At 42.1% G+C, this 25,508-nt stretch overlaps 1 protein-coding gene across 6 annotated transcripts in view; it reads left to right on the top strand.

The window, feature by feature from the left end:
* paplna (papilin a, proteoglycan-like sulfated glycoprotein) overlaps positions 1–25,508 on the top strand; it is an 89,653-nt gene that overhangs the window by 60,360 nt on the left and 3,785 nt on the right. For all 6 annotated transcript variants that reach the window (XM_079633058.1, XM_079633054.1, XM_079633057.1 and 3 more), the window contains 11 exons: positions 7,403–7,568; positions 7,793–7,880; positions 11,112–11,226; positions 11,813–12,143; positions 15,283–15,441; positions 19,625–19,752; positions 20,068–20,149; positions 20,253–20,393; positions 21,810–21,937; positions 23,439–23,547; positions 23,625–23,800. In XM_079633058.1, the coding sequence (XP_079489184.1) occupies positions 7,403–7,568; positions 7,793–7,880; positions 11,112–11,226; positions 11,813–12,143; positions 15,283–15,441; positions 19,625–19,752; positions 20,068–20,149; positions 20,253–20,393; positions 21,810–21,937; positions 23,439–23,547; positions 23,625–23,800 (1,623 nt within the window). The remainder of the gene's footprint in view (positions 1–7,402; positions 7,569–7,792; positions 7,881–11,111; positions 11,227–11,812; positions 12,144–15,282; positions 15,442–19,624; positions 19,753–20,067; positions 20,150–20,252; positions 20,394–21,809; positions 21,938–23,438; positions 23,548–23,624; positions 23,801–25,508) is intronic.

The raw sequence follows: 25,508 nt of genomic DNA, 5'->3' as shown, positions 1-25,508 counted from the left end.
ATGATAACGAGTAGAGAGTGGAAACAGCTGGAGGTGATGAGAGAGATGTGTGTGTAATGAGAGGTATGGTGATCAGCGAGAGTGCACGAGTATGTGTGTAACCAAAAGGGGGAGACAGAGTAAAGGGAAAGAGAGCCAGGATCATGACATGCCATACAGTAGTTATTGCGGCGTATATTTACTCAACTCCTACAGTAGTGGTTGACCAGAATATGTTGACCAGCCTTGGAAAATTTATGTTCTCACTTTATAAAATTTTGATAAAAATGTGTTAAAGGAGAACTCCGGTCAATTTTAACATTGAGCTCAATTTTTAGTAAATTTGGAGTGCTGTCAATACAGAGAACAACGACAAAAATCGGTGTTGCCTACACCGTGTTATCCTATTTTTAAAATTTGCACCCTATTGACTTGAATGGGGTCTAATTTTAAACCTGCTTTTATTTCTCTTATCATCCTTGATGTGTCATACAAGTGCCCAGCCATGTTGAGTGATTCTTTAAGAGTGAACACGGGGAATCTGACTGCAGTAGATGTGAAAGATATGAATAAAAATTATGTTATATCAGCCAGCGCACAGACCTGTATTTAGTTCCTGTTTTCGGTCGAAGTCCAAAGTAGTCGATTGTCAAGTTCACGCGCGTGATCATAGGTAACTAAACCTATGCGCGTGAACTCGACAATCAACTACTTTGGACTTCGACCGAAAACAGGAACTAAATAGTAAAACAAAACCTGTAGCTGTAGTATCTTTTTTTGCCAAATAATTTTGATAGATACATGCCTAATCAAGTTTGGGGTTTTATTCTTCCATATTGAACCTATTTAAAAATATATATTTACATATTTTAAGGGTTTAAGCAAGGGGTGACCAATCCTGCTCCTGGAGGGCCACTGTCATGCACCTAAACCAGCTAATCAAGGTCTTACTAGGCATACTAGAAATTTGCAGGTGTGTTGAAGCTGGTAAAGTTGGAGCTAACCTCTGCAGGACAGTAGTCCTCCAGGACTGAGTTTGGACACCTCTGGTTTAAGCAAACGTTATTATTAAAAATAAATATCCCTTCTTACTGTGCCTAAGTCATCACCAGTGCACTGCTGCGTTTTTCCAGTCTCCAAAAATGTCATCATTACTTTCATTTCTGGAGTAAAATCATTGATTTTTGGGAGAAGTTATTACACGACGGATGTTGCCAGCTCAAGCACCTGGTCAGACTTGGCATGCGGTTGGTTCTGGTAACTGGCTGGGCTCTATGATGTCCACTGGATGATTTGAGGCAGGGATTGCTGGAATGGGCACATATGGTGTGGCGTGGTCTTCCTCCTCCACAGTTAGGGGTGAACCAGTCACTCACAGCACATACTTGATGTAGTGGAGTTACAAACAACTGCTGTTCCCCATTGGCATTATCTGAAGGAGTTTGTTGTCAAGCCCACTCCAAAATTTTCAATATGCGGGGTTGGGTTAACCCTTACCCTAATGAATGAATGAATGAGGTATTAATATAGCGCTTTTTCATATGTACAACGGCGCCAGTGCGCACCAGATACAGGTGGAGATACAGGTGGAGAGAGGAGAGAGAGTGATAGAGCAAATTTAGTGGTTGGGGATTATTAGGAGGCAATGATTGGCAAGGGCCATTGGAGGGAATGTGGCCAGGGCACCGGGGTTACACCCCTACTCATTACGAGAAGTGCCATGGGATTTTTAATGACCACAGAGAGTCAGGACCTCTGTTTTACGTCTCATCCGAAGGACCTAACCCATTCCAACTCACTTGGTGACACAGATCTAAAAAGTCCTCAACAAAATCATCTATTGGCTGTCCTCCCTGATACAGAGATGGGAGCTGGTCCTCTGGGTGGATGGTGTCTCCTTCATGTTTTTCTGGTTCTGGTGTTCTGTCGTGTTTCAGCCAAGAAAAGAGAAGAGAGTTGAGTATCTTCAAACAGAAGACTTTATTTAAGTAAACAAAATAAACCAGGTAATTCATCCAGGAGCAAACACAGGAACAAACATAACAGCTTTGTAAAACAAAGACAATTCAAGACAGAGGACCAAGGAAACATCTCAGGTTACGACTGTAACCATGATTCCTTGAGAAGGGTATGCCTCTGCGTGATTGCGTCTTTAAAGCAACTGGGAAATCAGTCCAATGGCATGGCGGGACATCATTCCGTAGCGTGTGACGTCATGACCAGGAAGCTATATGTGACCGGTCACGGAAAGTAGGGACACAAGTCGGTTCTGGGGCATTTGAGTTATTCACAGATTCTGAAAGTGTAGTCTCTAAGCTTTCCAACGATGTGTAACACATGGAAATCTGATAATATTTGGAGAAGTTGTGGCCATTTGAAGGTAGGCACTCAAAAAAATTTCAAAGTGGAGAAATCTGTCTCTAAAGATTGAGCAGTTCTCACCTCTCTGCTGCTGGGAGTGACAATAGGGCTCATTTACATCTCATTTAGATAAGCCATACCCCTTGTAAAGCTCCCCCTGTAAAGCTGTAAAGCACATGGGGGAGCAAAAAGGTCAGGACAATGTGCCATCAAAGAAAAAAAAAAAGTTTGCAAACAGGTAATATATAAATAAATGTCTCTTAGCATCTACCGATAAAACTGTATAGGCAACTCTTTTGATATCAGATAGAGCCGACTAGAGCGCTGCATAATAAGTAGCCACGCTGTAGGGCTGGGCGATATGGACCAAAAGTCATATATCCCGGTATATTTTGGCTGAATATCGATATATGATATATATACAAATATTTTTTCCACAAAGTGAGGGCAAATGTTCAGTGAAAGTCAAAGCCAAATATGGACTTCACTGTATAAATTATACATTGATTCTTATTAAAGTTACTATTAAAGTTCTCAGTCAAGAGCAGTGTGTGATGTCCTCTGTGTTTTGTTGTTTTATTAACATTAAATGGATAGTTCTCCCAAAATGTTTAATTGTCATCATTTACTCTCTCAAGTTGTTTTAAACCTGAATAAGTTTCTTTCTTCTGTTGAAGTTATTTGGAAGAATGTGGGTAACCAAACAGTTGATGTTCCCCAGTGACTTCTATATGTATTTCCTATGGTAGTCAATGGGGACCAGCAACTGTCTGGTTAACCACATTGTTCCAAATATCTTCTTTTGTGTTCAGCACAAGAAATAAATAAATACAGGTTTGGAACAACATTAGAGTGAGTAAAGAATGACAAAATGTTTATTTTTGGGTGAACAATCACTTTAAGGACAAGCGGCTGCATGTTTACTATTAGGGCTACTGTCTCTTTAAGACCTGAAAGCAACGCGTCTAATATGTACGCATAATATGACACGCAGATTTCTCTCAATTTTCTCGGTTTGCTTTCAGTTTAGACATAACCAACTTTCTTTATGTAAACCTTGAGTGTATTTGACAGTATTAGCTCAAAAAGACTCGAAAGATAACTTAGTCCAGTATCCAGACGCTGTTAGACACGCTTTTAGTGCATGCGCGCGTCGGCTGTGTGCGCTCAGAAAAGCGCATTAGAACAGCGCTTTAGCAGCGAATGACATGTTTAACCAGCAAGGCTTTAAAGCACATGCAAATAATGAACTTTTGAGAACTGCAGTGTCCTGTTCCTCTGCGTAAACATTTAATGTGAGTATTTGTTGCGTTGTACACTGGGCTGTTGAGACGCAGACTGCTACAAAAGCACACAGCAGCTTGCAGCAAGGATCACAGCGCAACTTTGAACTATATCGATGCGATATGGTCTAATTCCATATCCCATTTAAAAAATATATCAATATATTTTTTATATCGATATTATATCGCCCAGTCCTACCACGCTGTTCCCTTGGAGGGCGGGGGCAATAACAAAAGAAACAAAAGCCGGCTTATCCAGTATGGAAATACACACAGACAATGACACGCCCCTACTGCGAGCTAGAATCTCACAAAACAAGCCGATTTCAACCTAAAAATGTACGATTTTAAATATACCAATATTGATATCTAAAACATGGAGAGGCTTCTTCGTGATCTCAACTAATAGATTCTGCAAAAAAGCAAAAATCACCAGTTTTGAAAAAAAACGCTTCTTTCTCATTTTGCTTTTAAGTTGTGCTGCCGACTTGTGTCCCTACTTTCCGTGGCGGGTCACATATAGCGCAACCAGACCAAACAATGGCAGCTTCTGATTGGCAGAAGCAATTCGATCACAGGCACGGGGCGATGCCGGGGCGATGCAGCGTCTCATTTGCTTCTCAGGGAACCATGGTTACATTCATAACCTGAGATGTTTCATTTCGAGGTAACTTGCACTGTGTCGGAAGTAGCTGTAAACTATATGCCTTATGCTTCGGACTCCTGGGTCCGTATGAATTAGCTCAAATGATCCATAGGGAATTTTAATAACTAATCATGAATATGATTAATATTTTGCATACCTCAGTTACATTAAATTGTCGAAAGTGAAGGTGGATTATATGAATATATGAATAATCAATCACAACGAATTATAATTCCTCATTCATATATCAATAATCTTACTTAACTTCGATTGCGAGATGATCTTTAAGGGAAATTAATGTAATTATCAAATCGTTGTTCGTCCAGCGACCAACCGTCAGATTAAGTGATTAATCTCTCAATAAAGTTATCCTTCCTTATAAACTCCAAGAAACACCAACCTTCTGGCCGTGAACATTAATATTTCTGGTGTTTATAAAATTAAAACTACAGGGAGCGCGGTAGCTCTAATCTACCTCATTGACGTTTGTGATTTTACGAGCGTTTTTTCACAGACACAGTCTTGAATATATTGTTTTAATAAATGCAAACTACAGAATATAACGGATTACACATATTGATTATAGTTTTGTACATATCTTACATGTGGACAAACAAGACGAATAACAGATGAGAGAGATAAAGAGAGAGAGAGATTATTCTGCTTTAAGCTGGTGCTATTTAGCAGTAGTAACGCACACCTCGCACGCGCGGGGAGCGATTTACAGAGGTTTTTGGTCGTGCGTTTGAGAGAGAGAGAATAAGAGGGAGAGAATGAGATCGAGGGCCGGGGCGCGCTCGATTTGAATGCGGAACAGAGAGAGAGGGAGCGAGGGAGAGAGTGCTCTGGGGCCCGCGCTCGATTTGATTGCGGGACAGAGAGAGAGATAAAGAGAGGATGAGAGAGAGGGAGAAAATGGTCACGTGTGACCATAGAACAGCAAACATCACAGACCTTTGAGAGAGACATCAATCAAAACACCTTAAAACATTAAAACTCGGCTTGATACTTGCAAAGTTCGTTTGTGTGGAGCTGTGTTCAGCCTGCGCGAGTTCTCGGAGCAGAGTGCGCGCTCGTGCTGAGGCGCGCGTGCTTGTTGCCAGAGCAAGCTGTTCGCGGGAGTTTTGAAGAAGGTCTCTTTGGAAGGGTAGTTGCTGAAGGAATTCAGGCTTCGTTCGTTCGACTCGTAGGTGGAAACGAACAAAGGAGAATTTAAAAAGGAAACAAAAAAAACACTTTATAAAGGAAATAAAAGAGTGGAGGGAACTCCTGGAAGGAGTTCCAGGATCGGAGACTTTACATGACCAGGTCGGGTAGTAAGAGCAGGAAGGGGACAAGAGAGCGTGCAGGAAGAGCGTTTTTGCTTTTAAGGAATGTAAGGATACGCCTCCTTCTGGGACAAGAGCGAATCGGATCCTCTGATCTAGAGCGGGAGAATGTTCCTTTGTTGGTAAAGACACGCCCACTTTGACTATGTCATGTGAAATTGAATTTAACATTCATATTTAGAAGTATGGTATTTCCTAGAATAAATGCATATTATTGTACCTTGCAGTCAAGATTCAACTCCGTTAGGTCTCAAGATTCAAAATGGTACTAAGCACATCATTTTCAGAGTATATGATAACAAAATTACACAAAATCTACAGATTAGAAGCATTTAGATTTTGATTAATACACATTAATATTGAAATCAATTCCACATCGGTCGTAACACATAAATGGCAACACAGAAATATCAAGTCCATTTGTATGAGGTCTTAAATATGATTCTGTTGAATAAAGTCTCTTGGTGTGTGTGTGTGGTGATAGAGAAACAGAGTCTCTTCTGTTTATGGTATGTGAGTGTCCTGGCGTGAGGAATGTGTGGTGTCCGGTTACATGTTGGAATGGGAGAACGAGACGAAGACCTCTTGTCTTCAGGCAAATTAATGAAGTGTTCGCGATTCCCTAATTTGACCCGATGGCAGTCAATGTTGCTACATAGCAATGCTATGGGAATGATAATACCCACTGCGACGTATTGACAAGTGCCTGTCTAGTGTGAATCATGGTGAGCACAACTAAGACAAAAACACTTGGGACCCTGGTGCGGAGTCAAAGTCTAGGTTGTAAAACCTCACAAATGTGTGCGGAGAGGATCAGCCCACTTCTTGCACTCCTAACAATAAGGCTTTTGAAGCCCGCATAATTCTCGTAGAGTGTCCTTTGACAGCCATCGGTAAAGGCTGACCGCACACCTTTAAGCTAGAGAAATAGCCTCAACTATCCACTTTCTCATTGTCTATATTTTCACTGGAGAATCTCTCCTTAGGGACCGGATCAGATTTTCTCCACAGGGCAGCTCTGTGGACATAAGTATCCAGTGCTTTTACTTGACCCAACAAGTTTAGCTTCTCCTGGTCTAACATCTTGAAAGGAGATGGACAAAAGGCTTGCAAGTTTATAGATCATGCAACAGTGGTTGGAGCCATAGACACGTAACCCAGTCTACTCTAGACATGAAGGGAAACCCCTCAGGGACCAAACCAACAGTTTCCACAAGGCTGGGCAGGGATGAAGGATTGTTCCCCCTGCCTGGGGCAGAAGGTCTCTCCTGATAGCAATCTCCCATGGAGATACATTAGGTCCCAGAACCATACTTGGCCGGTTAGAATGTGGGTACTAGAAGTAGACTGATGCCATCCTGGCGAACTCTCTCTAGAATTCCCCAGAGCAAAACGATTGGGGGAAAGGCATACAGACGTAGCCTCAGCCACGCTTGCACCATGGCATCCAGCCCTTGGCGTAAGGCAGAACCAGAGCCGATAGTGGGTCATCTTGAGATGCAAACAGGTCCACTTCTGCCTGGCCAAACTCCTTCCAGATTAATTCCACCATCTTGGGGTGGAGTCTCCATTCCCCGGACCTCAGCCCCTACCTCTGCAGGGTGTCTGCTCCCTGATTTAAATTCCTAGGTATATACACTGCTCTCAGTCAGTTGGTAAAGTGTGGACTATCGAATAAATTAAAAGATGACATTCAAGTGACCCATACATTTTATCAGACACTTTCTGTTTTTATGAAGAAGCTCTTTGTCTGCAGGAAACATTTAATAAGGTCCTTGTTATTTTTTTATTATCTAACACAACAGAAACTCATCAAAACAATCCAGTCCACAATCCTCATGGCACACCTCTCACCCTTCACTGTAGCCAGACTTACTATGGCTGCTGTCCTGATGGAAGTACCCCAGCCAGTGGACCTCAGCGCCAAGGCTGTCCCCAGGACCAAGGTCTAGCATCCTGCACATGGAGCAGGTACACATGGACTTGGATGAGTTTATTACAGACACTAATTGAGAAACATTTATATGTCTGAAACAAAACAATCTGCTGGTTTCTCAATATAATCACGATCCTATACAATACAATATTTGTGGGACAATGCTTATTGTCCTACATGGAATAATGTTACTTTAGTATCTTACAATTATGTGTTTTACCAGAAATGTAATGCAAATGCATATCAACACTTATTTCAGGTACGGCTGTTGTCATGATGGTGTGACCATAGCCCAAGGCCCCAACAAGGGGGGCTGTCCAGATTCCGGGCCACACTGGTCTCCAGCAGTGAGTATTCCATTTGCTGATAACAAATTTGGCTGAAAGGATCCAGATCAGTGTTCCAGCAGCTATGTTCCTGTCCAGTTTTTGCCTGTTCCAATTTGTTTCCATTTAGCAAGTGCAATAAGAAGCTCCTTCAGCGAAAAGAGGAGTAGAGGAGGTTCACAGTAAGCAAAGTAGCTCTACACTTTTAAAACCTTGAGTACAATTTGGGTTACTAATATAATAATAATAATAATAATAATAATAAATTTTATTTATAATGCACTTTTCATTTGCGAACAAATCCCAAAGTGCTACATCAAACATATTTCAGAAGTAAAAACAGGGGCAAGGATAAGAAAACATTAAATATAAAACAGTTCAGTTTCACATTAATTGTAGCTATTTTTAAATAAAAAAGTTTTTAAGTCTTTTTTAAAGTGGTCAACTGCCTGTGGAACCCTCAGGTGGTCTGGCAATGAGTTCCACAGTCTCGGGGCAACAGAGGAGAAAGCACGGTCTCCCATGGTCCGGAGCTTGGTTCTGGGAGGACGGAGACGATTGCCATTTTGTGAAAGGAGGTTTCTGGTTGATGTTTGCTGGGTGAGAAGTTCCTTGAGGTAGGGTGGAGCATTTCCATGGATGCATTGGTGGGTGAGGAGAGTGATTTTGTATTGGATCCTGGCGGAGATGGGGAGCCAGTGAAGTGCTTGAAGGATGGGGGTTATGTGTTCGTATTTACGCACTCTCATTAGGATCCTAGCAGCACTGTTCTGTATGTGTTGGAGTTTCTGCAGACTCTTGCTAGAGATCCCATACAGAAGTGCGTTACAATAGTCCAGCCTGGAGGAGACAAAGGCATGGACAAGTTTTGTGGCGTCAGAAAGGGTGAGTGTGGGACGGAGTTTGGCAATATTCCTAAGGTGGAAAAAGGATGATTTGCACAGAAGTTTGACATGGTTGTCAAATGTGAGGTGAGAGTCAAGGTTTACACCGAGGTTGGTTACTGTAGATGAGAGAGGGATGACTTTTCCGGAAAAAGTGATAGAGGTTATTAGGGACGACTGAACCTGCTGAGGAGTGCCGACAAGAATTGCCTCAGTTTTGGAATAATTTAACTGAAGGAAGTTCTGACTCATCCAGGCCTTTATCTCCTCCAGGCAGGAGGTCAGTAGGGGTGGTGTGGAAGAAGATGAAGGCAGAGCAGCCGGGAGGTGGGGGGTTGGGTTTATTTTGAGGTAAAGTTGTGTATCATCAGCGTAGCAATGGAAGGAGATACCATGCTGGCTAATGATGCGGCCAAGGGGGAGCATGTAGAGAATAAAGAGAATTGGACCAAGTACTGACCCTTGAGGAACACCACATGTGACAGCATGTGGGTGAGATTTAGCTCCACCCAAACTGACGTACTCGGTCCTTCCAGATAAGTAGGATGTGAACCAGTCCAAGGCAGAATTTGATAGACCTATATCACTATGGAGGCGGTCGAGAAGAATGTTGTGGTCGACAGTGTCAAAAGCTGCTGTGAGGTCAAGGAGGATAAGAATTGAGGGGGAGCCAGCATCGGCTGCCATCAGAAGGTCATTCGTGACTCTGACCAGAGCTGTTTCTGTGCTGTGGGCGGACCGGAAGCCTGACTGAAACTTATCATAATATGGGAATAAGACCATTGTACTTGACCATTGAAACTTATCATAATATGGGAATAAGACCATTGTACCAGTTGCACTGAGACACTTCAAATGATACCAAACATGTATATTGCTTTATGGTAATTGTTCACATTAAACCATCTAGATTTTTTGGTGAGTTTCAGGTGATCAGGGTGATCTCAGTATGTGGAGAAAAGAGAGGGGGGAAGAGAGATTGAAGGGAAAGAAATGCAGATAAGACAATACTGAGGTGTGATCTACTCGGTGTGATTGCTTCTCGGCTGAGAATGCTAATTTTGCAAGAGAGAGTTCAAATGTTAATTTCCAGAAAAGTCCTTTGTTTTCTCAGAGAGTAGCCCTCTCCGAGTCCAGACAGCTCAGCACCAGCATTACACAATCTTCAATGGCAACCCGTTTCACAGACAAAATCAAGGAACAGTAAAACAGAGCAGGTCTGGTGAACAAACAGACTTAAAGGAGAACTCCGGTCAATTTTAACATTGTGCTCAATTTTTTGTAAATTTGGAGTGCTGTCAATACAGAGAACAACGACAAAATCGGTGTTGCCTACACCGTGTTATCCTCTTTTTAAAATTTACACCCTATTGACTTGAATGGGGCAAGTTTTAAACTTAACCAGTTCTTAGTCTTATCATCCTTGATGTGTCATTACAAGTGCCCAGCCATGTTGAGTGATTCCTTAAGAGTGAACACGGTGAATCTGACTGCAGTAGATGTGAAAGATATGAATAAAAATGATGTTATTTCAGCCAGCGCAAATACCTGTATTTAGTTCCTGTTTTCGGTCGAAGTCCAAAGTAGTCGATTGTCGAGTTCACGCGCATAGGTTTAGTTACAATGATCACGCGCGTGAACTCGACAATTTGGAACACTTTGGAGGCAGTGCAGCAAGGGAACATGACCTCCCAGATGGACATGGCCCATGAGCAGGGTGATGACATACCTCTTTGGAAGAGAAGTTGGCTGGCAGACAGTGGCTTTAAAGAAAGCAAGTAGCTTGACTGTATGCCAAACAGATCAGCACCAAACCAAAAAAACCTACCCCTTAAGATGGTCTCAAATATATTTTTGACCCTTCAAGTTCATGAAAAGATTGGCCTTTCAATGTCCAACAGTCTGTGAGTGAGCTTAGTTTTTCATCAGACTTTTCACTTCTTACTTATGTTCCTCGAGGTCTTGCCCTCCCTGGCTGTAATTCTTTTTGTTGGTACATATTTGTTGTACATATTCTGGAGGTTGATGGCTGTCCACTGTTTGGTGATTTTGAGGAAATATGTCACGTTGACTTGACAGTCTTGCTCTTAGATTGCGTAGTGTAGAGTTTCTAAGATCTAAGAGCTTTCTTTCTTTATTAAATATTATTTTGGGAAAGTTAATTGCCACCACTTTATGAATCTATTGTTTGGAAACCATTTTTGTGGAACTATGAGTTACTTTTATTACTGGGTTACATTTATTATACAGACTTTATGATATGCTGTTTACATTTGAATTTGGACACATACCCTCTGAAAGATATTCCCTAATGTCTTGCCCTGTCTTTGTCGGTCTGTTTCTTTTGTTTCTTGTATTTTATCTACAGTCAGATACCATACCATCTGCAACCACAGACTGCCATACATCCACCTACGGTTGCTGCTATGATGGTGTGACGGCAGCTGGTGGTACTCAAGGGGAGGGGTGCTCCCCCACCAATAGTAAGTCACAATATAGACAAAGTGGTCATCTCTTTAATTTTTTATTTTAATTAATTAAAAATATATATACAAGGGCGAATTAGAACCAAGAACCTTAGAACAAAAATTCTACCACCAGACTTTTAGGACACACGAACATTAAATGAGGATCTATGTATTTTTTCAATTTTGCAAAGGCTCTCGGGACTAACAATATATTGGGTTACAATAGATGTAAGGATGAAACTATCACATTAACATAAGTTCGATGTCGATAAATTAAACTCAGTGTACTATTGATACCCCCCACAGACACACACACATGCTTTTGTCCCACCCACGCCAATGGTTGTAGTCAAGACCAGCTCAGTTGAGTCTGAGGCAAGATAAAGACCAGAAGAAGGGAAAGTCCGAAAGGACCAAGACCAACACCATGAAAATATGAGCAAGACATTGAAATACTCAAAGAAACTCTTCTGGTCTTGACTTGGACTTAAATGACCTGGTTGGACCTCAACACTGGTGTTTGAGGAAAGTTACTGACCTATCAAACTTTTTAGAACAGATTATTGTCATATTGAATGTCTTTTACCCCTCTGCCCCTCAGCACAGCGTTCTCCATCTTGTGACCTACCCCATACGGTTGGGCAATGCGATCAGTGGACGTCCCGTTACTACTATGACCGCTCTGCCTCACGATGCATGCACTTCTGGTTTGGTGGCTGCCATGGCAACAGCAACAACTTCGCCTCGGAGGAGGAGTGCAAGAAGATGTGCCTGAGATCAGAGCTAAGCCAGCGGGACCAGGCGCATGTCTTGCAGCACAGTGGACGTCGCTTCCCTGCACGTATCAATCTCAGTTCTAGCGGTGCGACCCATGGGCACCGGGCTCACCGACTGGCCCCCAGTGCCATGCAGCAGAGCAGCCCCGCTGCCAGGTAAGACTATCCAACTTGCCCTGGATCGCTCTACTCCTCTCCCAGGCCCAATCCCACGCTCTCTTTTGCTGTCTGCCCTTCACGCCCTGCTGAAGAGCCAAGAGAGGAGCCCGCAGGACATGCACAGAGACTTACATAGCCGTGTTAAATGCATATGCTTTTTACACGCACAAAGGTAGTGATTAGTGAGCATTGCTTCACTAACAGCAGTTCAACATATGTACACACAGGATCCAAAATTAACTTCAATCTGCCAATGGTGAGTGAGAATATCGTGAATATTCTTGATTGTCACGAAGCTGTATTTTTAATACAAAATATAATTTTGTCCTCAATTGTATCACACGCACCATCATATGCTAGCTAGATTGGTCTTTCAGTAAAAAAGGCATATTTTTTTATTTGGTGGCTTAATGTGAGGAATATTCCACACGGCATAATTTGGAGTAGTAACTTGAACCATCCTAGATAAATATATGACAATTAAACTTCAAAATTTTTGTATGTCTTTGATTGGAATCACTCGCAATCAGCGAGTATTATACACTATCATTCATAAAGTTCGACTTTAACCAGGTGTGATGTTAAGTAACTGGCCAACTAGAACGTTTTTGTTACCAGAGTTAATTTTGGACCCTATGTACACACTCATAACATCATCTAAAAACACATTTGTCTGGCAATTCTAATGCAGTGTAATGCCATTTGATGTAATATGACTTGCCTCACGCTTCTTAATCATACTAATCTACTGCATCAACATACACTCTCCCTATAGAAGTTGACAGCCCTCACTGTGAAGTGTTGGGCAATGCTGTGCTTTTGGGACTGGTTTATTTGCCCTGACGCAGACTGTTAACCTCCTTTCTCTGTTGCTTTTAGTTGTTTAGTTACTTTTAGTTTACCTCCCCTTCCCATCCCATCCCCATTCCCAGGTCTGTGTGTGGTACATGATTTCATTACAGTGTGACTAATAAAATCTGCTGTGGGGTCCCAGTCATCCTTAACTATCTCTCTGTGTCTCTCCCAAATCCTGCCCTTACACATTAGCTGTATGTTGATACAAGTAGACTGTAAATGTGTGAAACCGAATGTTGTAGAGTAGAACACATTTAAGGCCCTGATATACTCACGGTGGAGTTCTTTTCGGCTCTTTGCTTAGGCGTAAAAAGAAGCTTGAAATACCTACTGTGCGGTTTTCTCTCAAAATAACAAAATAAACATAAACAAAAATGACATCGGTGAGAAAACAGTTGTTAACTGTTGAGTTTAACAGTTTTGTAAACAAACATTATTGGCTGTTTTAATGACATTTTCGGACATGCCCATTGACTCCAATGTTAAATGGATCCATGGCCAATTCTATTGTAGTCAAAAACTCGAGAGAGGAACCATTGTCAAAAAAATGTTGTCCACCACTCTTGTTCATCCAAAACAAACGACAATATAGACTCAAGGTGTTAAATACCGGAATTATCCTTTAACAGGAAAGCATCTGATCACAGCGATGTGGATTTGTTTGCAATTCAGTTCTCCAGTAAAGTCACATCACGTTTATTACAGGGCACTTTATACAATAGACTTCTTTAAAGCAGCAGCTTTACAGTATTAAACATGAAAAATCAGTGTTGTTTTAAATTATTATTACAACTTACATTTCTACTATAAAACAGCTCTCCAGTGTGCTCATGCTTTTACTTTCATCTGACCTTGACGAACTGAACAGAAGAAATTAACTGGAGGAGATTTACTGTATACCTCAAAGAAGGCGGAGTCTCAGAGCCACACCCCCCTATTATGTGTTTACCAGCCAGAGCAAACTTTTCCAGAAAGTTCCCATCGGCACGCTGTTTTGAACTCCTGAAACAAACTCAAAACGAACTTCATTTTGGCCTGATTTTGTTCGAAATTATATCATGCAAGTTCATTCTTTGATTTAGCTTGAAGTATATCTGGGCCTTTATGCTTGCTGTGATTTCGTCAAGTGTTCATGGATCAACATCCTTGTTGGTCCTGGAACAAAATTCCAATCAACCAATCAGATTTAGGGGTGACGTTGGGGCCTGATCAACTTGCTCATCAACCTAATAATTTCCTCTGAATGTTCCAGGGCCAACGATACATGTTGAACTGTTGGCATTTAATTTATTTCCCCATCCTAATGCTAACACCAAGTCCTAAATATAATAAAGCATCAAGTAATAAAGTAAATTTCTTCCATGTTACAAGTAATTCCAGTCATCATGTTGACGTCCCTGAAGAGCACTTCCGCAAGGCAACACCGTTGATTTCACAAATGCTGTTGGTGAAGAAGTCAAATGGTTCAAACAATGACTGTGAGGAAGTCATTTTGTTGTTTCTGGGCATCTTATCCTGAGAGTCTAAAACTTACTAAAGACCTTACCCAGGCTTTTAAAACCTTAATTTTCTCGTCTGTTTGTATTTTTATGCATTTTGTTAAACATACAACACTAAGCAGTAAAAATTAAACAAGGCACAAAAATGCAATATTGAACTGTTTTACCACAAAAAAAGTATATTTTGCTGTCTCTCTCTGCATAACTGAAACAATTTTTTCGCGCGTAACTGAGAGTAAGGACAGAAAATGTAGGGGCCATTTACACGACACTGTTTTCAACTAAAAACTGAAAACTTTTTATACATTTTGGCCGTTCATTTACATAACAATGGTGGTTTTGATCCTTTCCATCTGTATAGGTTGGAAGCTGTTTGAGTTCTCCAGCCTCTTCTTCCTGGTCTCGTTTGATTGAATTGTCAGCATGTTGGGCTGGTGTTGTTCTTTTGGGATCCTGTATTCCCGCTGTGGCCCGGTCAAGGCTGATCTTTATGCTTGCTGTGGTGACTGCAACAAATGCTTTGCTGTTCCCAATAGTACAGCATAAAGTCATATGTTTTCTTTCTTTCTTTCTTTTTCTTTCTCTCTTTCTTTCTATCTTTCTTTCTTTCTTTCTTTCTTTCTTTCTTTCTTTCTTTCTTTCTTTCTTTCTTTCTTTCTTTCTCTCTTTCTGCATGTCTGTCTGTCTGTCTCTACCCCCATCCCTTCTGTCTCTGTTCCCTCCATTCTCTGTTTCTGTACCTGTGTCTATTTCCTCTTGCTCTCTGTACTCGTTTGCTTCAGTTGGACAGCTGTAGGTGTGAGTATAGACAAGACGGATCCCTCCACGGTGGAGGGGCTGGTTGGTCAGCAGGTAGTATTGCCCTGCAGGGTGACCCCACGGCCCTCCTCCACTGTGGTTGTCGAGTGGAGACGGGACGGAGTCCTAGTTGACCTCGCCAGGTGAGTACCTGCATCATTTGATATTTAAGCAGCTCGTAAACACTTTATCACTATAAAACATTTAAATAACCTGTTAAACATGAAAGTAGTGTGCAATCATTTAAGATAATTTCTGCTTAAATATAACCTTTTTGCAAATGTCATATACAGTGCTGGGTAGTAAGTAATTACATGTAATCTAGATTACATAATCAGGTCCCAAAAATGAAGTACCTGTAACCAGATTATATTAAAGGGGTCATGACATGAGAAACCAAATTTGCCTTGATCTTTTGGTATATAAGAGGTCTTTGTACCATTAAAACGTCCTGCAAGTTTCATAGCTTAAGACGTCCTCCCCATTATAAACGAATCATTTATTTAATCAAGCTCTAAATACAGCTCGTTCTGGATCCATGGTAAGAAGTGACGTCACGGTACGAAGTGACGTACCAGCGTTTGCATAATGACCGCCTCCGGCGCAAGGCAACTACGCTTTCAGCGCAAGGCAACTACGCTCATTTCGTATCATTGTCGCGCCCGCGCCGCGCGCCTCACAAGTGTTCAGTCGACGGACAGCGAGTGGGTCTGTGTACAGGGAAATTACGATGCCACGCAGATGTGCTGTTCCTGGATGTGGACAAACAACATCTGTGAATACGCTGCGAAAGATCCAGTCGTCAGGGAAAAATGGATGCACTTTATTTTTTGCAGACGTCTCAGTCACGGCAGTGTTAGTTTAAGCGTGTGTTCTATACATTTGAAGGATGACTGTTTTGAGCTTTGCCAGAAAACTGTTGCTCAAAGATAAGTCCGTGCCGACTATTCTGGGCTCAACATCGACGACGCAAACTGTAAGTAATGTATTTAAAACTTTAAACTACTTTTTAAATACGCTGAAAGATCCAGTCGTCAGGGAAAAAATGGATGCACTTTATTTTTTGCGGACGTCCCAGTCACGGCAGTGTTAGTTTAAGCGTTTGTTCTATACATTTAAGGATGACTGTTTTGAGGAAAAAATCCCAATATGATGCTGGCTTTGCCAGAAAACTGTTGCTCAAAGATAAGTCCGTGCCGAATATTCTGGGCTCAACAACGACGACGCAAACTTACTTTTTACCATGGCTAATATAAACACATTTGTATAAGAGAATCTTGAAAATATGTCGCCTTTCTAGTAGGCCTACATGTGATAGAAAATTAAAAATGTTGCCTTTATCAATGCTGCATCTTCAAATATGGCCTGTGCATGCATTTTTGTCCGTGGTACACCCTATAATTTCATTGGAATTAGTTAAATAATGTTAAACTGTTAAACTGAAGCTAATCCGTTTTCAAGTGTCTCGGGTTAATTTTTTTTTATTAATTCAAAATAGTTTCACTTTCCATGTGGACACGAGCTGATCCAGTCTTCGTTGTTGTGGTGATCGTTCATTTTCCTCTGATTCTGGCTCAAACATAATAAGGTTTTATCATTGCAAGAGCCATCGCTTCGCATGCATCACCCGCTATTAAACAGTTGCGCCGAATCCGCAAACCTTCTGGCTGGGGGCGTTAATAATTGATGCATAGGCACTGACGTTAGCCAATCATAACAGTGGGCGTTAACACTGAACTCTTAAAGGGGAAACACCCCCAAAACAGACTGTTTGAATCAGAGGATGAGAAGCAGGGTGGGAAAAGGTCATAAATCACTACATTTTAAAAGTTTTTTGTAAAAAAAACTATAGTAATACTATATTTGCACCTAAGGGAACATAATAATGAAATAAAAAAAAACATGTCATGACCCCTTTAAGTTTTAAAATGCTCAATCAGATTACAGTTATTTTTTTATTGATTACATTATATTTTGGTACATATAGCTGTGAAATACTATGTCTTCATCATATCCAATTACCTACACTATTGTTTCTGAAAATCTGGACAAAAAATGTTTAAAACCTGGAAGACCTTGGCTGTGTAATGCCATTGCTTCCCAAACTTGGATTCCCCTATTTTTTTTTCAGCCTAAACCGTTTGATCTAAGATATTTACTTTAAGTACCGCTGAGATACTAATATTATCGAGGTGACTTTCAGGGCAAATGAGGTTTTGTTTGGAAAATGTTTAGGTTACAACTTGTAATCATGGTTCCCTGAAAAGGGAACGAGACGCTGTGTTGGAAGTTTACGGTGGTATGGGAACGCCTCTGCGTGATTGCGTCTTGAGGCACATGTGAAATCACATGTGTACCTAGACCAAACAATGAGAGCTTCTGATAAGCCGACGCAAGGCAATCACAGGCACGTCAGAAGTATGGCAGGGAGACGCAGCATCTCATTCCCTCTTCAGGGAACCATGGTTACAGTCATAACTTGAGACGTTCCCTTTCAAGGAAGTTTACGACGCTATGGGAACATTTATACCCACTCCACTCTACTGACAAGTGCCTGTCTTGTGTGAAATCAAGCAAGCACAACTAAGACAGAAACATCTGGGACCTGGGAACCCTGTGGACATACACATCTAATGTCCTGACTGGGCAAAGCAGATTCAACTTCTCCTAGTCCGACGTCCGAAAGGCAAGCCTGCAGAAGGCCTGCAACACAGTAGGTCTTGCCACATTAGTGGGGACATTGGGAACATAACCTTGTCTAGGGTGAAGGAAGGCCTTCACCATGCCTGGTGCAAACTCCAAACACAGAGGGGATACCGACAAGGCTTGCAAGTCTCCTATTCTCTTAAGAGACGTGATAGCAAGAGGAAACAAAGCTTTCAGAGTCAGATATTTCAGCTCATAGGGAGCCGCTGATAGGCCTTCCAAGACCATGGCCAAATCCCAGGCCGGCACCCTCTTGTAAGTTGCGGGCCTCAGCCTCAAAGTATCACAGATGAAACGAGATACCAATTGGTCTCTCCCCAAAGACACACCACCTAAAGCAGTGTGGTAAGCATCTATGGCCTCATCCACACTACTGCGTTTTAGTTTAGAAACGGAAAATTAAAACGAATAAGATCTCTGTCCACATCAGCGTTTTAGCTGCGTATTAGAATTGATCTCCGTCAACATTAAAACGACTGAAAACGCAGATCACGTGACCATTCACCAACACTGGGCATGCGCGTGCCGGTGTAAACAGGCGCATGTAGGCAGTGATAGCGTTGTAAAATGCAGAATTTACTTGCACAACAGCTGCTAGCAAAGACATCAACGTCAGTAACGCTTGTAATTCGTTATCCATGTTGCAGTCACTAACGTTACGTAGACCAGGCTGCTTTTGTATGTTCTTCCCGGGGACGGGTCATGTGATGGGTGTCTGACGAATCAGGGAAGGATACGCCATGACTGATGACACCCAATCATAGAGCCGAGTGTGAGCCTCTGCGTCATCGTTTGTCAAGTTCTCCGTTTTGACCGTCTTCACTAAAACGCCCTCCGGAGATTCAAAACGCAAAACGGGGTCGGAGCGTTTTTAAACTTCTCCGTTTTAGGTCTTCGTTTTTGCCGTTGTAGTCTGGACGGGAGGTGCAAACGTAGCAAAAGGTCTCCGTTTCTAAACGAAAACGCAGTAGTGTGGATGGGGCCTATGACCTCCACATACACCTTTAAAGGCGAGGGGAATAACCCTGCAGAGAACCCATCACTGTACCAGCCGGGCAGTTAACTAGGTCCAGCTGATGATTCCCGCACCATGAAGTTAATACTTTCCACTTCAGGGCATACAGTTTCCTCGTGGATGGAGCTCTGGAGTGAAGAATGATCTCAACAATCTTGGTTAAGAGATCTGAGTTGGGCCCCCTCAGAGGCCTCACCCACAGCTTCCATAACTCTGGGCGAGGGGGAAGGATTGAGCCTCTTGCCTTTCACACAGAGTGCTTGATGAAGGCACAGAAGCTGACTTTGTTTGGTCTGGGTGCGCTTTATAGCTTCCTGGTCATGACTTCACCCGCCTATGACGTTCCTTCATGCCATTGGACACGTGCTTCAAGACGCAATCATGTAGAGGCGTTCCCATAGTTTAGAAAATTCAGATGCAGCGGGAGTTCCCTTGAAAGGGAACATGTAATGCACATATAATCGAAGATGAGAGTAGGAATACAATGGTTATATAAACAAAACTTTCAGAATCTGCTATCAGATCGGATTCATTCGGATTGAAGACCGTAGCTCAACTAAACACAAACCTGTAGTGCTTGGTTAAAACTGTGCATTGGTCTTTAGGCATCAGCAGCAGTCAGACGGCTCTCTGTTGGTGGGTCCCATCACATTGCAGGACTCTGGATGGTTTCTGTGTGTGGCCACAAAAGACCGTGAGAGAGATCACCGCTACATTTACCTGTCTGTCTCAGGTTAGCTCTATCATATCTGTTTATTTACTTACTAATCATTTATACTTCATTTGATGCTTGCAACCGTCACTATAACTATTAATCGCAGGGTTAATTATTTAAACAAATCCTTGAACTATTAAACATTAATGGTGAGATTGCTATTACTTTTTCTTTACTTTTTTCCTACTGGATAACATTTTACCAGGTGTCTGATAATATAATAGATCAGATCTTTTGACTTGGGCCAGTGAGACCCACCAAGCAACCACCCCACTATACAACAACAACACAATAGATTTTTTTTCTTACTCAATGGATATTTTCTTCCACTAGCAAATACAGGAACATCCCAGATTGGTGCAGGAATATCAGAGGTGGATTCTTCCCAATCATTCACATCACATTCATCTTCCAGGTACAAGACATCAATCATTAAATGACACACTGTTGGGGAAATTATGCAGCACATATTCTCAATCATACTTGCATTACTCATCATGGCCCTTGTTTTTTTCCAGGTTCAACATTGACCATTCGTCACTGGTTGAGGCTCGAGCAGGTCAGACAGCCAAACTGCAGTGCTCGGTGCTGCCGGTCTCTGCCATGCATGCGGTCACCATTCACTGGAGCAGAGCTGGACAGCCACTCAACTCCCTCAGGTATCTTCATCTTCAATTCTGTTCAAACCCTTCGAAAGCAGCATCCTACCCTCCTTATAAGTGAATGGGCGCTTTTCCACTACACAGTACCAGCTCGCCTCGACTCGACTTGCCTTTGTTTGGTTTTCCACTGTGTAAAAGTTGTACCAGTACCTGCTTCCAGATACTTTTTTCCGTATCACCTCCGGCGAGGTTCTGAGCGAGCTGAGGCGATACTAAAATGTGACGTGAAACACGGCAGACTGCTGATTGGTCAGAGAGAATCGTCACTATTCACTGCGTCATCATTGCACGCGCCAGACGGAGTATCCTGAATAACCCCGCCATTTTTAAATAGTTTGGTCAGAGATTGCGTGAAATACCCATTACTAGTATTATGTAAAACAACATACACTCGATTTCCTCCATTGTCCTGTGTGTGTGGGTAGCGGGTGTGTGTCGCGTAGAAGATTACGTCACGGCAGTTTCCTGCGGCGTCGCTATGACGACCAGGTACTATTGTGGAGGTACTATCTGCAATGGAAAATGGAGCGAAAAGCGAGCCGAGGCGAGTCGAGTTGAGCAGGTACTGGTACTGGTAATGGAAAAGCGCCAAATGACATGCAACGCTAAAATTATACAGCCGTATGTGTCATACAAATAGCAAAGTGCACAGGAGACTCAGTTCATGATCGACTCTAATAGCTTTCCTGTAGCTCAAACAGTAGAGCGCTGGCGCTTGCAACGCCAAGGTCACGGGTTCGATTCCCAGGGAAAGCAAGAACTGATAAGAATGTAAATGTGTATCTTGAAATGCAATGTAAGTCGCTTTGGATAAAAGCGTCTAACAAATGTGTAAATGTAAATGTAATAGATTCTGCTGTTATTATATTAATTAGCCTAAAAACTACAATGTACACCCAAATAAAAAAATGTAAATAAAAAAAATAAAACAACACCGCAGTTATTTGCATTTTAATTAGTGCCGTTAATATACTATTAGAGTTTTTGTTAATACCTTTAATTAGTTAATTGATTAATTGAATTAATGAATTTAATTTATATTTTCTGTTTTCTTTTCCATTTAAGTAACATTTTTAGTAATTGTGTTGTGTTTTGTCATTTTCATAAAAAAAAGTAGTTTTTAGTTTTATAGTTTTAGTTAACTTAGTTTTAATGATCAACTTATGAGAAATGTTGCCTTAGCATCTAGCTAAAATAAAGTAAGTTTATGTTTTTTATTTTAGATTTTATTTCAGTTAATGTTAATAAAAATGTTTTTTATGGGTTCAGTTTTAGTTAAAGATAATAACCCTGATAATTTGTGGTATTCAAGGAAATGCATTATGAACTTTTTTCCCTGCAGTGCATTCTGGGATTTCCTTCTCTGTGGTCACTTATTTTTCTGTGACTGTTGAATGTTGTCTCCTAACACAGGCATTCTCAGCACTCTGATGGCACGTTAATGATAAACCAGCTGACGTCGGATGATTCAGGGGTTTATACCTGCACGGTCACGGACACCCAGAAGTTTGAAGAACGTCAAATCCAGCTCAGGGTTTTTGGTGTGTTTTATATTCTCTATTGTATTTGAATAATAAGCACCATAATAGGGCTGCATGATTTGGAGGAAAATCTAATAGCAAATATGATTTAAAATATGATTAAAAATAAATAAAAGGTTTGTTGTGATTGTTTGCTGGGCCAAAATTGTATGTTTTTGTCAACGTGGCTATAAAATAATAATAAAGTTATAAGTTAATAAGTTATTATTTTGTTATTATTACTTTCAGTATTTAAGAAAACTAATATAAATCATTTTATTTTACATTACAAAAGTCTTAATTTCTTCGTTTCCATTAAACTTTTATTTTTAAACCTTACAGCTTCTCTTTAGTTGATAAGCGCTTCTCATTATATGTAATGTTTTGTCCCCAAATGCACAATAAATCGACTCAAACTGTGGCTGCGTTTACACTTGGCATTAACATGCGCTCAACGTGATCTGATCAAGCAGATCGGATCATTAGCCAATCAGGATATGCCGCATTTACATTTGTTCATATTAAGTAGCCTCTGTATCTGGATAACCGATCGGATTTCTGTTTCCTGCGTAGTATTTAAATTAGGTCTGTGGCACGACACCAGATTAAAAGTAAAGATGATCAAATTAAGTTTTTTGAATGAAGGAATACTTCCAGAGTTGATCATACAAACATAACTGGGTTGATCATGTTAAACACGTCACATCATCGATCATTGGGGTTTAAGGTTATAGTGTATATTAACAGAAATGGGAGATTAATAAACATTGCTGAAACAATAAAAACATTCAACATTTAAAACATTAAAAAATAAAAAAGTGTATTCCTCTGGCAAAGCAGCGCACGCTCTTCATTAGCTGTGATTGTACAGGCGATCGCCTCGTTCAGATAATGTTGCACAATTAAAATGAAAAATGACACACACGGTATCATGTAAGTCTAAATAAACTGTTTTAAAGATTGACGTTTATTGTAAGGTTCAAATAAGTTTAATTTCTTGTCTAAACTGCGTCTGGTCATTATTTTCTGACACACACACATACGACGGCTGGATTGCGTTTACATTACACTGAGATCCGATCACAATGCGTCCTCGACTACAATGGACACGCCAGGTTCGTCCCCGAACCTGGACACGCTGATCGGATAACATCAGAAGCGCTTTTACACTTGTCTTTTCAATGTGTATGTGGACAACATCCGGATACAGGGCGCATGTTAATGCCAAGTGTAAACGCAGCCTGTGAAACTGTGACTCAAAAGCATTTACTGTGAAACGAGACGCTGAAAACATTGGCGGATCATGAGCTGCTTGTGTGTGAATGAAGTGCTGCGCTTCACTCTGGAACATGCAGCGCATATATTTATTCAATTAGATCGCAACCTCTGTAACCGATTTAATAAACGCACTAATACATTTCAAGAGTTTGGTGCTATTTTGATTATTAATGACGCAGCCCTTCAACATACTCCCAGTTCCCGGTCTCTGGCGTATGCTTGTAATGTTCTCCTCTTTCTTTAGGGGACCTCAGGATCACCAAAGCCCCCACAGACGTCGATGTGCCGCCGGGCAGCACTGCTCAACTGCCCTGTGTAGTAACAGGAGAAAACGTGAAGGTTGGCTGGTCAAGGTCAGTTCACAGAACACGGTTTGTATTTAAGTGTGAATAAAGCTTACATTGTGACAGCGCCTCATCTCTCTGGACAGGAATGGTGTGCCAGTGCGACCCGACGGACTTCGTGTGCATGTGTCGGCAGACGGGACGCTCATGCTAAATAATGTCCAGTCATTGGATGAGGGGACGTACACCTGCAATGCTTACACTGGGACGTCCTCCGTCAGTGCAGCGGCTGAAGTACGACTGGCCAAATCCCCTCAACAAGGTCTGTGCAGCGAGGAGAACGAGAGATGACAAAAGCTGCGTTTCCATTACAGACTTGCGCAATACTTTTGCGATGTTTTCTAAATGTCGATAAAAACTACTGTGAAATGACGGCATTTCCATTAACCGATGTTATGTGACTAAACGTAATTTTTATCCTCTCACGATAAGCATTCCAAGAATCATGGCGACGGATGTTGGTAGGTTTATGTATATCTTCACCACCGCACTAGCCATTATTATTAATGAAAGGAGACGTAGGCATGTTATCACTAGGGCTGTAGTCAAGACAACCTTTGTCGAGTCCAAGTCAAGACAAGTCAAGAGTCCGAATACCAGCGAGTCCGAGACAAGTCCAAATACCAGCGAGTCCGAGACAAGTCCGAGTCCGAATACCAGCGAGTCCGAGACAAGTCCGAGTCCGAATACCAGCGAGTCCGAGACCATAGAAAAACGGTCTCGAGTCCAAGACCGGACTTGAGTACTACAGCCCTGGTTATCACAGCATTAATGGCAAGGAAAGACTCTTATACTTGTGAGCGGCACATATGAGGAGTTTCTGGGTGTTTCTTCCTCATTTCTGCTTCAAGGTCTCGATAAATTGTGGCATTTCTTTGTGGCTTAGAATCCAGTATTCCTGTAATACTTTTGTCTTTTATGAGTTTAATAAAGAGCTCTGTCTCATCTTCAGTCCAAGACAAGTCCGAGTCCGAATACCAGCGAGTCCGAGACAAGTCCGAGTCCGAATACCAGCGAGTCCGAGACAAGTCCGAGTCCAAATACCAGCGAGTCCGAGACAATTCCGAGTCCGAATACCAGCGAGTCCGAGACAAGTCCGAGTCCGATTCCGAGACAATTCCGAGTCCGAATACCAGCGAGTCCGAGACCATAGAAAACCGGTCTCGAGTCCGAGACAAGTCCGAGTCCGAAAACCAGCGAGTCCGAGACTAAGTCCGAGTCCGAATACCAGCGAGTCTGAGACAAGTCCGAGTCCGAATACCAGCGAGTCCGAGACAATTCCGAGTCCGAGACAAGTCCGAGTCCGAATACCAGCGAGTCCGAGACAAGTCCGAGTCCGAATACCAGCGAGTCTGAGACTAAGTCCGAGTCCGAATACCAGCGAGTCCGAGACAAGTCCGAGTCCGAATACCAGCGAGTCCGAGACAAGTCCGAGTCCGAATACCAGCGAGTCCGAGACAAGTCCGAGTCCGAATACCAGCGAGTCCGAGACAAGTCCGAGTCCGAATACCAGCGAGTCCGTGACAAGCCCGAGACCATAGAAAAACGGTCTCGAGTCCGAGACAAGTCCGAGTCCGAATTCCAGCGAGTCCGAGACTAAGTCCGAGTCCGAATACCAGCGAGTCCGAGACAAGTCCGAGTCCGAATACCAGCGAGTCCGAGACAAGTCCGAGTCCGAATTCCAGCGAGTCTGAGACTAAGTCCGAGTCCGAATACCAGCGAGTCCGAGACAAGTCCGAGTCCGAATACCAGCGAGTCCGAGACAAGTCCGAGTCCGAATACCAGCGAGTCCGTGACAAGCCCGAGACCATAGAAAAACGGTCTCGAGTCCGAGACAAGTCCGAGTCCGAATTCCAGCGAGTCCGAGACTAAGTCCGAGTCCGAATACCAGCGAGTCCGAGACAAGTCCGAGTCCGAATACCAGCGAGTCCGAGACAAGTCCGAGTCCGAATACCAGCGAGTCCGAGACA

This window comes from Phoxinus phoxinus, assembly GCF_949152265.1.
Source record: "Phoxinus phoxinus genome assembly, chromosome: 13".
NCBI lineage: Eukaryota > Metazoa > Chordata > Actinopteri > Cypriniformes > Leuciscidae > Phoxinus > Phoxinus phoxinus.
This window is presented reverse-complemented; position numbering and strand designations above follow the sequence as displayed.